This window comes from Pteropus medius, unplaced genomic scaffold (genome assembly GCF_902729225.1).
Source record: "Pteropus medius unplaced genomic scaffold, Ma_sr-lr_union100, whole genome shotgun sequence".
NCBI classification, from domain to species: Eukaryota; Metazoa; Chordata; class Mammalia; order Chiroptera; family Pteropodidae; genus Pteropus; species Pteropus medius.
The window spans coordinates 5,191,663-5,204,784 of NW_024352785.1; the positions used below are offsets into that span (position 1 = coordinate 5,191,663).

At 29.8% G+C, this 13,122-nt stretch overlaps 1 protein-coding gene across 2 annotated transcripts in view; it reads left to right on the plus strand.

Moving 5' to 3' along the window:
* LOC120590799 (tyrosine-protein kinase Fer) overlaps nucleotides 1–13,122 on the plus strand; it is a 287,646-nt gene that overhangs the window by 76,853 nt on the left and 197,671 nt on the right. The window contains exons 6-7 of one of the 2 annotated variants that reach the window (XM_039848412.1): nucleotides 1,882–1,974; nucleotides 8,412–8,615. In XM_039848412.1, coding sequence (XP_039704346.1) covers nucleotides 1,882–1,974; nucleotides 8,412–8,615 — 297 coding nt within the window. The remainder of the gene's footprint in view (nucleotides 1–1,881; nucleotides 1,975–8,411; nucleotides 8,616–13,122) is intronic. The other variant, XM_039848413.1, reaches the window with a different exon arrangement.

Genomic DNA, 13,122 nt, shown 5'->3' on the forward strand with positions numbered 1-13,122 from the left:
TGCCACTGCCACCTCTACAACCACACAGAGTCAGGGGGAGAAATTTTCCAAAGAAAGAAAGTGTAAATTGAGCTGTGGAGTAGAAAAACTATAGCTACTACAGTACTTTCCAATAGGTGGGCTTTACACTATCATATATTTCTTCATAATTCTAATTACAAAACAACTACTGTGCATGCTTTCATTCTCCACATCCTGGCTATACCTTTTATCATTTTCTTTACCTTTCCAAACATTTTTATTTCAGAAAACTTCTCAAGTGCCAGAAAAGATTACAAACAAATAAACAAACAAACAAAACAAACCCCCAAACACCCAAGTTGAAGTCAAACTTGCTTTAAAGAAAATTCACTCTACGCCTTCAGTCCTGCAAGGCTGTCTTGCTTTCAGCATTTCTTGTGGCTCAGTTATAAGTTTTTACTGAAAAGTTAAACCAAAGCTGCCTCTAAGATTAAAGCGATAGAGTGGGCTCACATTCCTAAGGTGATAACCATTTGTACTACAATAAAGATTTATTTTTTAAAAGTAAATTTTACTAAATATTTACATGCTTTAACATATTAATTTTTATTCACATAGTAATTTACTCATAAGTACCTTCTAAGGAAGATTTGTATTATTTTCTCCATTTTATAGATGATCACATTGAAGTATAGATAGTGACTTACAGAGGACCATAAGCAGGTTAGTAATGTAAGTGATGATGATGAAAAAGATGTTGAAATTATCAGTTCTGTTGAGTTATCATAAGATTATTTTAAATTATTAATATGCTTATGTTTGTAGAATAATTACTATTAGTACTGCAGTTTTTAGAATGCAAAGTAAATAAAGTGGGAGTAGGCAAGTGGAGAGACAAAAGTTGAATTTCAGATTTGGATATGAGTCCGTCAGGCAGCATAAAGTCAAAAATCTTTACCTTTAATATGTACGGAGACATACCTTGGGTATTGGAGACAAAAGAAGCAAAAAATGTTATTTGTGGCCTACTTTCGTTATTTTCTACTAACAGGTAAAATAGAGCCTCACTGCTGATGTGTGAACATACAGTGCTTGGCAGTGGGCATCTTGTTCTTCGTCTGCTGCTGATTTACAGTTGAAATGTCATTATTGGAAAATTAACCAGTGCTTCCATTGCAGACCCTCACATGTGCTTTGCCATCGTTCTCCTTTTTTCCTACCCTCTTATCTATCCTACTCAGTTGCTTTTGTAAAATGAATCAAAAGATTTGAAATCTTAGAGAAAAGTTTCTTTCAATTATGGTGTATGACACTCAGAAATATACAAATTGTAGCAAATCTGGATTGACTTTCCTTGGTGGTAGTTCTGCCACTACCTCCTTATTTTACGCTCTCCTCTGTTGTCATCATTATCATCATCATCGTGTGACTCTTTGGGAAACTTCCTAGCTACTGAAGTGGAATTTACTGTTTGAAAATGTGTGCCATATAATTCTCCTCCTGTTTTCTCTACAATTCTTTTTTTTTTAGTTGAAAACCCCTCACAACTACAGTGGTATCTGAAATCTTTTTTGTTAGACTGGTTCTTTCTAGCTCGTGTCATTATTCCCTCACATGTTAATATGTGGTTTTCTGTGAATTTCCTTTATATTTCTTGTTTTTGCTCATCTCATGAATTTCTATTTCTTTTTCATTTTTCCCCAAATCAATATATTTTTTGAGATAACAAGAAAGTAAAATGCTATATAATGTATATGCATTTGGTTATTTGTCATCTTTAATATCAGGAAGTTTACATTTTATTTAGTTGGAAGACATGATGGACAGACATGAGCTGTGGATATATACCTGAATACCTAGCATAACTGTGTATGTATACTACTTAGTTTACTGTTACTGAAGCCTTCTTAATCTTTTCAGGAAAGAAAGGAGAGGCTATCCAAGTTTGAGTCTATTCGTCATTCAATTGCTGGAATAATTAGGTCTCCAAAATCTGCACTGGGCTCTTCAGCAGTAAGTAGGATGAATTCTATGTGCTACTGAAAATAGTCATTGTCTAGCTTCTTTTTGATAAACCAATGAATATCATATGTAAATTTATCCTTACAGATGGAAAATTAAGTATTTATTTTAACTTTTTGTACGTATGTGAATCTGCACATATATGTTATAGTAAAACTGCATGTACCATCGATGTAGGGAAGACAAAAATAAGCTTGAATTTATAGACTTCCTTGCACTACAAATAAATAATTACAGGCAGCACTGTATGTACTTTGTGACTATGTTAGAAGAACAGTATAATATATCTTTTCTAGTGAAACATATGTTTATAATAGAGATTATTACATATAGTTTTTACATATATCTGTTTATATGTGTGCATATTTTTTTAGAACATTAAATGATAAAGTTTTGTTTGAAATTTGGATTTGGCATGTCACAGTGGTAAATAGAGTATTAGTTATCCCTAGTAACAGTGGCTATAGCCAAGCAAGATAAAAAATATTTTTATTCCCTTTATGTAGTAAAAACATAAAGTATTTTTTTTACTTTATTGCCTTTAAAACTTAATTACCAACCTTTTTATTCTTACTATGCCTCATTGATAACACTTTAGAGACTACTTAAGAATAATTAAAATTTTTTTCTGACATAATAGAGTCCTTTTTAGAGTATTCTAATTCGATAAAGGTAAAATTGAAGGTAAATTTTTAATGACTATAAATGATTTTTTCTCTATAAAAACTTTATAAAATGTCTCAGTTAAACATATTTAAAATATTTTATTGCAGTATACTTCGCATAACATAAAATGCACAGTTTTAAAGTGTATACTTAGTGGTTTTTAATATACTCACTATATTGTGCAAAAATCATCAATACTTCCAGAAGATTTCGATCTCCCCAATAAGATACTGCATACCTATTAACAGTCTGAATTCCGCCTTTTTACTATTTTCTGCCAATTGCTAGTCTACTTTTGATCCCTATGGATTTGCCTATCCTGGACATTTCACATAGATAGAATTATACAGTATGTGACTTTTTGTGTCTAGTTTCTTTCAATTAGTATAATGTTTTCAAGGTTCATCCATGTTGTGACCATACTTCATTCCTTTTTATGACTAATATTCCATTGTATAGATTTATCACATATTACTTATTCATTCATCAGCAGATGGACATTTGGGTTATTTCCACTTTTTAGCTATTATGAATAAGTCTGCAATCAATATCCGTGTACAGGTTTTTATGTGAGCATGTGTTTTTGTTTCTCTTGATTATATACCTAGGAATTACTGGGTCATACGGTAATTCAATGTTTAAGTTTCTGAGAAACTGCCAAACTATTTTCCACAGTGGTTATACCATTTTACATTCTCACCAGCAATATATGAGTGTTTCATTTTCTCCACAATCTCATCAACACTTGTTATTTTCCATTTTTTAAAAAATTATAGGCATCATGGTGGATATGAAGTGGTATATTATTGTGGGTTTTATTTGCCCTTTCCTGATGACTAATGATGTGGAGCATCTTTTCATATGCTTGTTGGCCACTTGTATATGTTCTTTGGAGATAAGATTTTTCATATCCTTTGAACATTTTTAATTGGGATGCTTTTTATTGTTGAATTATAAGAATTTTTTCTATGTTTGGGACACAAGCTTCTTATCAGATACATAATTTGAAAAATTTTCTCATTTTGTGGATTATCTTTTCACTTTCTTGAAAGTTTTTAATTTTGATAAGATCCAACTTATTTTCTTTGACGTCTTATCTCCTTAAAATTCATATTTTCTAGACTATTGTCATATATGTTATTTCAATTTTAGATCATTTTTTATTAGAATTTAGAAAATAAAAATATTGGGAAATAAAAATCTTTCCATTATATAGAATAATATAGTTAATAAGATCTGCTTGCTTGCTGCTTTTTAGAAAATTATAATTCTGCTGTATTTAAGTTGTATATCCACTATAATGTTAGTATTATGATGCTTGGCTTCCACCATTGACATACAGTTCTTGTCATGCAAACATGATAAACTGCTTGTGTTTTGTTGTGTTGTCCTTCAAGTATAGCAGATCAACCTTAAACTTCCTTAGTTGTCTTTATTCTTAAGGTGTTTATTTACCCCCCTTCCTGTTTTTTCCTATACACTAAGATGTATAAAAACGAGAAACAAAGGAAAATAAAAATTTATATTTTTGTATCATATTACTATTATACATGCACAGAATTCTCCTGAGCAGTCTGTTACATTTAGGAAAACTGAATACTATGCTCAGAATTGCAAGTTCTGAATCATTAGCATTAACACACATAATTTTCAAGAAGGGCTTATCAGTATTTAGTGTCTATAGTTTCACTCTAAGGAGAACAAATCTATTTTTTTACATGTCTGCTCAAATGATTAAAACAAATGACCTAGATCACGTTAGGTGATAACTGTATTCTATACAGGAAATTCCAACTCGATGGTAAATGTTTAAGTTTACTGAAATAGAATTGCATCCTGACGTAGTAGAATGATCTGGTAACAGTTTTAGTTGAAATGTGTATATGAAATGAGCACTGAATACAGTTAATTAATTAAAATATGTTATTAATATTGTGCTTTGTTTTATATATAATATGGTATGAGCTTAAGGAAATAATTTTTGATAATTAAAAAATAAAACTGGAGAAAAATGTGCAATGAAATGATCGGGCGAAAGAGCATGAATGAGAGTCACAAGCATAATTGGACAAGATAAATGGGTAAAAATAATAAAGAGAAAAGAAAATAATTACTAATAAAGAGAAGATGAGTAAAGGAACTAAAGACGTAGGAAAAAAAGGGAGGAAATCAGAAGATATTGGAGGAAGCAGAAGTGTTAGACCAAAAATGAAAGACCTTTAAGAAAATGTATTTTGCTAGAGATAGTGTCTCTTATGGGAGATCCAAGAATGTACACAAAAAGTCAGTCAAGGAAATAGGAAGCTGTGGAAGTAAGGTAATATTTGAGTTTAGTCTAGTTGTCTATCTTTTTAAATAAAGTTTCAGAAAGAATTGTATAAGAATCTCTGTTCAGCATGTAATTCGGTCTAGTTATTATGCTAGACAAGTTATATTATTAGCTAAATATAAGGACTAAGTAAGTATAAAGATTAAGCAAACTCAAGTTCTCAAAAAGTACAGAACATTGTTATTTAAGAAATTTACGAATCAGAGTTTGTGAATTTCATTGTGGAAGGTAAACATTAGGTAAAGAATGTTTTGGTTAAAAATAGTGCATGAAGAAAGATCAATTTTTGAGAAATGTTTGACATTTCTCAAACAATTTGAAAAATGTTTAAAATCCTGTGAGTTACTTATAGTCACCCTGTATATTATTAAACTAGATTTGAAACAGTTTATTACTTAGATTATTAAATTAATAACCAAATTTATGTAAGAATAGAAAAGAATTAAGTACCATTTTTGTGTTTATTAAAAATTCAAAAAATGTTTGGTTTGTGTTGAAGTTTTATTTAGCTTGTTCAAGATCGTTGAGAGATTTATTGTATGTTTTCCATGCTGTTTTATTTTCATTTTTTTAAAAAAATGGTTTTTCAATAGGGTACTTAATTTTAATCAAATCCAGATTTTTTATTTCTTTTTAATACTGTATCTTTGCCTCATCTTGTACTTAAATGTTTGAGATAAAGGCATCAAAATCTTTATTATATAGCCTGAACCTAGGGTAGGAAAAAAATGGCCTATTATTTTTCCCCAAGAAAAAAATATTTTCATTTTCTAGTACCGATTTCTCATTGCTTCTTCACTTAAACCATTATTTTTATTTCACTAATCTTAGAATGTATTTGTTGAAGTATTCTTTAAGAACAAGGCCCAGGAAAAATAAGCAACTAAACAGCCAAGTCAATCAGGAAAGCTTGTCTTATGAAGTATAACTTGACTGTATTGGATTAACTATAACTTTAAAAAAGAAGGTTTAGAGAGATGATATTTGTGGTAAAAAAGCTTCATTTCATTTTTGATGTCGTTATGACAGCTCTTGGGATGTTGGATTTTGTCGTTGATACATTCTACATTTTGTTACTATCATGCTTGCAAAATTGTATTTGAATTTATTGAAATCATATTAATGATTCGTTTATGTGAACTTAAGTGTTCCTTTCAGCGCTTCCAAGGAAGTCCCTGAAAGACCCGATAGGTCCAGACAGGGATATATATGACCTGTCCTTGTGTATGTGTGCACACACCATGTGCACAGACATACACTCATAGCAGATTCAGCCTACATTTTATAACAGTATTGTCTAGGGGCTGGGGAGCAACAGATCTCTAAGCTTCCCTTTCTACCCCAAACAAACTAATAAACCCAGAGAACTGAAATGTATTCCCTTTGAAATAGCAATGTAAATTCCTTTCTATTCATTTTTTAAAAAACAAACTTTTATATGTTCTTTGAGGATGTTTTTTTTTCCCCCAAAACATATTTCTCATCTTCAAATCCTTCAATGAATTTCTCAGAGTATTAGCTGAACTTTTGTACTTCAAATGCCCTTCTGCCTTAATGAATTCTCTAGGCTCTGCATTCTCTCAATTCTAAATAAATCAAAATTTGAGAGGATAGGTTGAATAGGATACAAAATCAAGCACATGACATTATTATTCTTGTTTGTGCTACTTTTCTATTATGTAGACCTTTGTAAGAGGTAGTGATGAAAACAAATTCTTTGCAAAGAGATGTCATTTAATTTCTTATTTTATTGATTTTTTTTCAGAGAAAAAATCAATGAAACACTTTTGCCATTGGTAATATTTCTACTGTAGTAGAAATTTTAGTATTTACTAAAATGGGATGAACTGTGATAAAGTTTTGGAAAAGAAATATTTAGTCAAATATTAGTTGTACTAATAAAACTATTATTAGTATAATATATATAAAAAGTTATGCATTTGTTTTTAAAAGCAATATCTTTTTTTTTTTTTTACCACTTATAGTATGGCTTGTTCTTTATATAATTTGTTCTGTAAACCCATTTTTGGGAAGATGATTTAAAGTTGGAGGGATATATTGCATTTATCATAATTAGTATTAAAAAGGCTTACTTAGCTTATTAAAAATTTCATGTACAGTCACACCATATATATAAAGAATAAATAATGTCATAAATGGTAGAAGTAGAAACAAAAATGTGGACTTTTTTGAAATCTATTTGGAATTTTTCCAGGTTCTTATTTTAAATCAATAGGGTGAGTTTGGGATAATATCAAATGGAACTTTGAGTAATATGTTTTGGGCCTCTTCAGTGGTACAAGACAGTGAAGGCTATCTTTAAGCTCATTTTCTTTACCACAAAGATACCATGCTTTGTCCCTATATTCAGTTCATAATATTAATTTGAAAAACCTCACATTATGAATATTTGCCTTTCATTTATTATTAATTCTAATTTTCCCAGTTTGTAAATTAAATAAGGCATTGTGCATAATGTATGTTGAGGACCTAAAGAGTTAGAGCACATTATATTGTACCTTAGCTGTAAATTCCTTACCATCTAGGGCAATTTAATTTCTGAGAATGATTAAAAACAAACAAAAACTTTTTACTTGTAATCACGTAATGTTTGACTTCATCTATTGTCGATTAGAAACATTTCAAGGAAATATCATCAGCTCTTAGTTATCTCTGCTATTTGGTATTAGCATTTGGCCTCCTAAAATAATAGATAATTTAATTTGCTTTTCCTGCCATGCTCATGGTTTATATTCTCCCCTTTTTCTTGACACGTGTTGTAATTGCACATTGGTGGTTTTCCATGATGCTATTTCTTCTAAGGCTTTATCTGCCATCACTGTACAGGATTAGGACCATCCATCCATGTGGCAAAGGTAACGGTTAAGGAAATCAGAGGAATGAGGATAAGAATGGGAAGGCACAGCAGTGAGGTGACATCAGATGAAGGTAGTGCTCCTGGAACATACGATATAGACAGTAAACAGCCCGTGTAATCAGGAATTAATGCCATAAAAAGAAATAACCTTTAATTTAAATAAAAATGAAGTGGTTTTGTGATAAATTTCCCCTTTTTATCATAATTCTCTGGTTGATAAATTTTTAAATATATGGATTTATTTTATGATATGAGTGAATAAGACTATAAATATTAACTCTAAATGCTAATATTGTGTATAACTATGTATAATAGGTAGAAAAAACAGTTATACTTAAAACATTGAAGGCTATGTCTTTGTGCTGAACTTTAGCAACAGTGCTCCAGGAGATATTTCTTTAAAAATTATGAAAATTTCATATTCATCGTAACTTTTAATTGGTCAGTTAAGGAGAGGAACATATATAAGAAGTATTTGCAATTGCTATAATTTTTCCAGAAAAAAATTACTATTTTCTCTAATCTAGTTTTTTTTCCTTCCAATATTTGCTCAAGTTCTGTGATACAGTCCCTGTAAGTGAGAAGCCCCTGGCAGAACAGGACTGGTATCACGGTGCGATTCCCAGAATAGAAGCACAAGACCTGTTAAAACAACAAGGAGACTTCTTGGTGCGAGAGAGTCATGGGAAACCTGGTGAATATGTCCTTTCTGTATATTCTGATGGACAAAGGAGACACTTTATCATACAATTTGTTGATGTACGTTTCCAATTTAGTTTATATGTATATTCTAATGTGGTTCATTGTGTATAATGGTAATAAAATGATGAATAGTTTTCGATAAATGCCTGTAAACACTTAAAGTTTAGTGCTTAATTTGTTTTTACTGAATTTCTTAAATATAGTGCTCCAAAATGCACAAAAATGTTAATCTTAGCAAGGAAATATGTACTTTATAATACTGTAATTTAAAAATAGTTGATACAAACTTAAATTTAAATGCATATTGAAAATATTTTGAGTTAAATTTGAACATTAAATATATTTTAAATTAGAAATTAAAAGAAATGTGATTATTATACTTCTTTCTGGAGAAATTTAATTACGAATTTTATGTTCTTGAAACTGACCCTTGAAATTGCTTTCAAAAATGATATCATGAGAGATTTTTAAGAAATATTTTATTAAATAGTGATAATGACATTTCTTAATGAATAGGACAGTGATGGTTGAATTGGTTTTATGATTTGATTAAGGTTTCTTTCTCTTTATGTATAAACTGTTGCTTGTTGGCATTAGTAATAAAAAAAATTGATGAAAATTTAAAAAATGACCTATTCATAGTGCTTGTTCTAATACTAATTTTATTGAAATTTACTTGTCTTGCTAACTACTTTTTATGTTTGTTGCATTCTCTATTAAGTTTTAACAGATGAAGAGTAATCTCAAAATATTGTTTAACTTCGCCCACTGAGAAGATTTTAATGTTTTTGGCATATGAAGAAATCAGTGCCTCTATTTGTCATTTTTCACTCTATTTCAAATGACATGTGTTTTCATGCTGGCAGTTTACAGGATTTCAGTTTTTGCCCAGGCCCTACAGTGATACTAATTACCTTACAAAAAAGGTTGAACCATTATCATTAGATAAACCTCAATGGGATTCTGTATCTCTGTCTGTCTATCTGTCTGTCTGTCTGTTTACCTACCTATCATACATCTATCTATATCTATCTATCTATCTATCTATCTATCTATCTATCTATCTATCATCTATCTAATTCTGAAGTGAAATTCACATACCATAAAGGTGATCATTTAAAATTATACAGTTCAGTAGCATTTGGTATATTCACATCTAATAACTATATTGAAATGACAATAATTGCCATTCAGAGGGGTTAAAAGAAATAAGTCCATTTAAGTATGTATTTTAATTTTTACATTATTTAATTTTACATAGCATTTAGACCTCAGTATGATAATCATATTTGCCTACTCTCATACATCTGACTTAACTGTTTCTAATTGTATATCATTCCTTATTTCTTTTCAAACTCTAATAATTTGTATGTACTTTCGTTACGGATGTAGATAGTTTTTCCTATTACAGCCTGGACCATGTTGGTAATATTTATAAAATGGTATGAGAATTGTAGAAGGAAAGATCATAGGTAAAGTATAAGCTAACTATAATTCATATAATTGTTTCTCTCTATTTTCTAAGCTCTAAAAGGTACTATTTTTGAACTATGTCACACATTAAATAAGACTGAAATATTTCCCTTATTCTAGTTTAAAATGTAACTACAGGAACTTAAATTAGTATTCTTAGAAACAAAAAGGAAATGATGCAATTATCACTTGTCTTTAATACTGCCATTTGGTTTTAAGGGACTAAAGTGAACAGCATCATATATTCTAAAAATAAGACATGATTACAAGTTCACGTTTGGAGATTTTATTTGGCTTTTTGTCATTGAAATTTTATAAAACTCTATTAAAGATGAAAGTGCTTATATTTTTGTCAATGCCTCAAGTTTTCTACTGCTTAATTTTATTTAGCTCACACTCATTAAATCATGGCAAGCTTTTCAATCAGTTGAAAATAGAAGTTTTAAGGTGATATAGACCTTTGGGGGAGTTTTTAATTATTTTTTATTTTATATAAGTAAATCTTCTATGAGATAAAATTATTCCATTTCTTTCCTCATATACCTGTTGCCTGGAAGGGGTCAATAAATGGGGGAATTCATTACCAGATATTTAATGATTGCCTATTATATTCCAATCAAGGAGTTTATTGTCCAGTAGTAGGTTAAAAAGCTGTATGTAAATGAGGGAATAGGTGCCCTAAGAGAGGAAAGATGTAAAGAAATACAAGATTTTAGAGAATGGAATAATATCAAATAGTGGGTCAGTGAATAAAAGCATTAAACATAGAGTCAGAAGACTTGGGTTCCAGTCCCAGCTTTTCGCTTTACAAGCGCTATGCTTTGGGAAATAATGGGGTTAATAGCTTAGACAGTGATTGTCAGAATCAAATTAATGAAAATATATTTTGTAAGGTGTGGAGTGCTATGCAAATATTAGGTATTATTACCATTGTTTTGACTCTACTTGAGAGAAAATACGAATGTTATTTTGTAAGAGATATCAATGTAATTGGAAAAGTTAATTTAAAATTTTGATTTTTGGAGATTTATTTGTGAAATTTACATGGTAATGAAATGTTTTAGAATTTATTTACATACACACTTTATTACAGTGGTCTGGAACCGAACCCACTGTATCTCGAGATATGCCTGTATTTAGATTTGAATTAGTCATTGATCACAAATAATGTTATTTTTAGCAATATTGCCTCTGTCACCTAGAGTCTAGGATGGCAATTATTTTGAAGCTTTATTTTTGTATGCATATCTCAGTTACTTTTTAACATGATGTGAAACTTTGATTAAGATGGACCCAGATACTTTCAATTCTTACATTTTTTACTTCTCTAGAAGAGCATATCTGTCGTTTTAGCTAGTATAAGCAAGAAGAACTGTACTTTTATTGGATAATAAACAATAATTTCATAAAGCCAAATATATTAAACATATCTAAGAGTATCTGAATCTCTGTTTAATTCTAGTGTTATTTTCTGACGTATTCCATAGTTACTAACCTGATTATGATGCTTGACATAAAACTATATTTAGAATTTGTAACTAACACTGTTTATTTTGTGTCATAAATGTTAGATTTTCATAGAAATTCAAATAGCTTTGTTTCATTTGATGAGTTTACCAAATCCTTGCTTTTGTATACGATAAAAACCAAAATACATGTGATAAAACAAAAGTATTCCAAGGAGAATTTTTTATGCTATTCTAGGAAAATGCCAATTAATATTTCTCTAATATGTCTAATACATATTTACTAAACACTCATTTTTGCTAAGTACCATGTTATGTACTGTAAGGAGATGAATCCAAAAAATATATGTCCTAATTCTCAGTGAGCTTAAAACCTAGTAAGTAAAACATTAGTAGTATTCCTAAACAGAGAAATATTAAAGATGCAGAGTCAGGAATGATTGAGCCAAGAAATTTGAATTAACATATGGTGATGAATTAAATATAACATAATAAATATTTTTAAATAAAATAGAAAAAGTTTTCTAAGTAATGACATATTACCATCTTTCATTTCTTCATTCAGGAAATATTATTTGAGCAACTACTATGTAAGGCCCAAGGATATGGACCAATAAAACAAAAATAACACAAGTAGAGGTTGTAATTACTATGTGAAATTGGGTAGCTTAGTGTATTAAATCATCATTCAGTAACAGATATTTAGATGTCTGTCATGTCATACATTCCATTTTGAGCTGATAAATTTAGTTTTTCAGTGTACCAGATAGGTTTACTTTGTTTTGTTGCCATAATCTCTAGGCTCTTTGAACTACCTTTTAAATTCATAATGTGGGACTTGAGAAAGACTAGGTGAAAGCAAGTGGAAATCCCAGACTTGTTTTAGTGACAGTTAATTCTAAGTCTGTGGCCTTATCATTGTACACTTAGGATTATTTAACCGTTCCACTCCAGACATTCAAGGTCTATAAAAAATTTTAACTGTGAAGCTTAAGGAAGTTAAGTTTGAGACACCATCCTGAAGAATGAATAAAAGTTAACTAGGAAAAGCCATACCAACACCTTATTTACTGTTAAGCTTATCCCAAGCTCCCCCAAATCCTTCTTGTATACTGGTTTAATTACTTATTTTTAACTATTCAATATGCCATTTTTATTTGAGAAAGCTGAAGTTTGTTTTAAATTTTTATTTTTAGGTATTTTACCAGAAAAAGGAGTGTTTTAGTTTTAGTTGTTTTTATTCAGCCTTTTGTTTTTATTAAGTTTAGTCATCTCAGCCTTTTTTAGAAATTATTTTTCCTTCTTTCACTTTTCTTTCTTTCCCTTAAGCCTGATTATCCTTGATTTTTGTTTCAGGAGATCTACTCAAGCATGTTATTTCAAATTATACATACATTGAATCCTCATGTCGTTTTTGTATGTATATTCCATTCTGTTTGACTTCTTTACATGATAACACTCCTCTGGAAATATGTATAGCAACAAAACTGATTCTGGTTTTTTGGTGTGTGTTTTTCATCTGTATGCATAATTAATTCTTAAGTAACAGTGATAACTCAGGAACAAATTCTAGCTGTAGTTAATGTTTTAAAAACAAAAGTAATACACTCTTGATAAAAATTCAG